This window comes from Sminthopsis crassicaudata, chromosome 1 (genome assembly GCF_048593235.1).
Source record: "Sminthopsis crassicaudata isolate SCR6 chromosome 1, ASM4859323v1, whole genome shotgun sequence".
Taxonomy (NCBI): domain Eukaryota; kingdom Metazoa; phylum Chordata; class Mammalia; order Dasyuromorphia; family Dasyuridae; genus Sminthopsis; species Sminthopsis crassicaudata.
The window spans coordinates 534,988,626-534,991,685 of record NC_133617.1 but is presented as its reverse complement, the minus strand read 5'-3'; the positions used below and the strand labels follow the sequence as shown (position 1 = coordinate 534,991,685).

Genomic DNA, 3,060 nt, shown 5'->3' with positions numbered 1-3,060 from the left:
ACAAAATATCACTTGACTTCATCATTGAAGAAAGATAGTGGCAGTACATGTGGAACACTTTACAAAGGGAAGGAGACTGGAGAAAAATATTTTCCTGTTTTTAGTTTCCCTCTTTAGCCTCAAATCCTTCTGAGTTTTTACTTCCCTGATACAATTTTTATAAGATAGTATGAGGTTACCATATTTTTTTTTTCTGTTATTAGCACTTAATTCCATCTCCTATATATTTTTTCTTAAAATTTAAGTTGGTTGGTGAGTTTCTTGCTTATTCACATTGGTCTCTTGAAAAAAAAAAGTTCAATACCTCTTCTGATTGGAATTGTTTCTCTTTGCATCTTTAGAATTTCAATCATTAGTATCTCTTATATCTTCTGAGCTAAATTATTCTGAATTATTTCAATCCGTGGAACTTGACTTATCTTTCCGTTGAACACTTTGCAATCAATTTTTTTTCCCTAAAATCTAGAGTACATTTTATATTATTCCAAGATTTCTTCTTCTTTACAGCAAATCCAAGGATGGCATGGTCATTTCCCCCTAAAGTTCTTATCATTTCTACCCCAAAAACCAATTCCTCTATATTAATGAGAATAAGATCTAGAAAAGAATTTCTTCCTCTTAGTTCTTCTAACTTTTGAAGATAACATCATCATTAAGACAAATCAACAATTTATAAATTTTTCTACTTTTGTGTGTTTGTGGGTATGAGAGAAAAAGGGGGGAGAGAATGATTTTAGAGACATAAAAAGACAAAATCAGAGATAGAAAAAGAAGACACAGAGAGAGAGAGAGAGAGAGAGGAGGGGAACAATGGAGGGGGAAGGAAGAGAGACAGAAAGAATATTTAGCATTTTAGCAGATATGTTGAAATAAATGAAGTCCCATTTTTACTATAAAATGCCTCTCTGTCAAATTTGTGATGTTTCCTTTCTTCTTTTTTCTCTTTCTGATCATATGGATTATAATATAAATCATGAAAAAATGATAAAATCAGTTCTCATCCTTTCTTTGTTCTTCACCCAAATATATTCTAAGATCTCCCCTCTCTTGTTCCTGAATTTTCTCCATTAAATATATTTTCTTCATATACAATTATTATTCCGTCTATCTGTATTGATTTTTTTCTTTCTTTGGAATGAAATATACCCACGACAGCCAAAATCAAGTTATAGGTTTCATCCCATGAGGTTTTAATGATATATATATATATATATATATATATATATATATATATATATATATATTTATTTATTTATTTATATGTAGCTGCAAAAATTACTTCTGCTTATTTTATAAACACCAAAGTTCATGCATATCTTTAATAGAACAAAGAGAAATTGAAAAGAATTTTCTTTAAATTCTACTTTATCATAACAAAAAGCAAAAAAGGCTGAAATACATCTTTTTTCTAGACAATAATTAAATAAGAATAATAATTAAAAGAACCATGTACAAAATAAGGTGATAAAGTAATGTAATTCTGAATAAGTGAATCAAAAAAGCAAATCACAATAACAAAAAATAGTTATGTTAAAGTGAATAATAATGTGGAGAAATATATAAAAAATTATGGGATACTGAGACATAATGAAGCCTCAGAAGAAAATGTATGTGTCTGACAAGTATTTTTTGTTTAATCATTTGAGTCACATGCAACTTTTCATGATTACTTGGGAGAGTAGAGTGGTTTTTTAACAAACATATTGGAATGCTTTGGCATTTTCTTCTCTATTTCATTTTATAGATGAAGAAATTGAGGCCAAAAGGAGTCAGATGACTTCTCAGAGATGACTTCTAAGCATCTAAGGTAAGATTTGTATTCAGGTATTCCTGACCCTAGACCTAGTATTCTATTTACTGTACCACCTAAATGCCCGTATAATTATAAACTTTGTTATTTAATCTTTTTTGTTCAGTTGTATCTGATTTATTTGAAACATTTTGGGGGGTTTTCTTGGCAGAGAAGCTGAAGAGGCTTGCCATTTTCTTTTCCAGCTCATTTTACAAATGGGAAGACTGAGATATATTGGTTAAATGACTTGTTCAGAGACACACAGCTAATAAAATAATAATAATAAAATATATTAAATATATAATGTATAAATACATATAATAAAATAATAATAAAATCTAAATCTTGGTAGACGCGGGGGCGAGCCCGTTCTCGTTCGTTTCTCACTCATCCAAGGCTCAGTTAGCAAGATGTCATCTGCTGCCTCTCAGGGTCACAACTGGACACGTTCTCAGTCAGCTGCAGATGACAACAGTGAGGACCCTGTGGATCAGATGATCTCACGCACAGGTTGCATAGCTTTTCACCACGCGGTGCAGGATTGTATGGCTGAGCACCAAGACTGGAGGAAGTGCCAGGCCCAAGTGAAGGCCTTCAGAGAGTGCATGAGCCAATACCAGAAGCAAAGGCTGGAAGAGCTGCAAAGGAGGCAGAAGCAGATCCCCACTGATGGCTGAGACACCCAGAAAACTAGACTGAGGAAGGCTGAATACCCACCTAACTCAGGATGACAATCGGGAGCTGGGGAACTAAGAACATATAGAAGATGCTCCTGGAGAGGAGACAACTCAGAACAGTCAATTCAGTGCAAATTCGCCAATGTTTATTAAGCAGATGTAGGCTTAGAATCCACTGCTTAATCCAGGGTTGGAGGGAAGAGAAATGAGGAGGGAAAAATGTGTTAAAGAAACTCTTTAAGGCCTCCACCCAAGGCTATGTTCCTGTGCTTAGGATTATATTGATTCTTTGGAAACTTAAATGAAAAATAAATTCATGACCTAAAAAAAAAAATAAAATAAAATAAAATAAAATCTAAATCTTGATTTAAACTTAGTTGCTCTTGACTTTGGTACACTATCCATTGAACAACCTAGCTGTCTTTGTGAAAACTTAGATGAAGACAATAAAAAGATGTTAATATCCTGAGAGAGCAATTTAAAAGTCTAGAAATTTTCACACAAATAACCCAAGAGAAGTAACGAATCTTAGGGCAGAGGAAGAAATATTCAAAGTTATTAAAGAAGTAATGCATAGAAAAGGTTCTAGAA

General features: G+C 32.7%; 1 protein-coding gene across 1 annotated transcript; it reads left to right on the top strand.

Moving 5' to 3' along the window:
• Positions 1-2,146: 2,146 nt before the first annotated feature.
• On the top strand, positions 2,147-2,823 carry LOC141555243 (cytochrome c oxidase assembly factor 4 homolog, mitochondrial-like). Its single transcript, XM_074287950.1, has one exon. The coding sequence runs from the start codon at positions 2,203-2,205 to the stop codon at positions 2,467-2,469; it is 267 nt and encodes an 88-aa protein (XP_074144051.1). The 5' UTR covers positions 2,147-2,202; the 3' UTR covers positions 2,470-2,823.
• Positions 2,824-3,060: the final 237 nt, after the last annotated feature.

Bases quoted from the DNA above. Each gene is read 5' to 3' on its own strand.
- LOC141555243 (XM_074287950.1), top strand. From the start codon at position 2,203: ATGTCATCTGCTGCCTCTCAGGGTCACAACTGGACACGTTCTCAGTCA.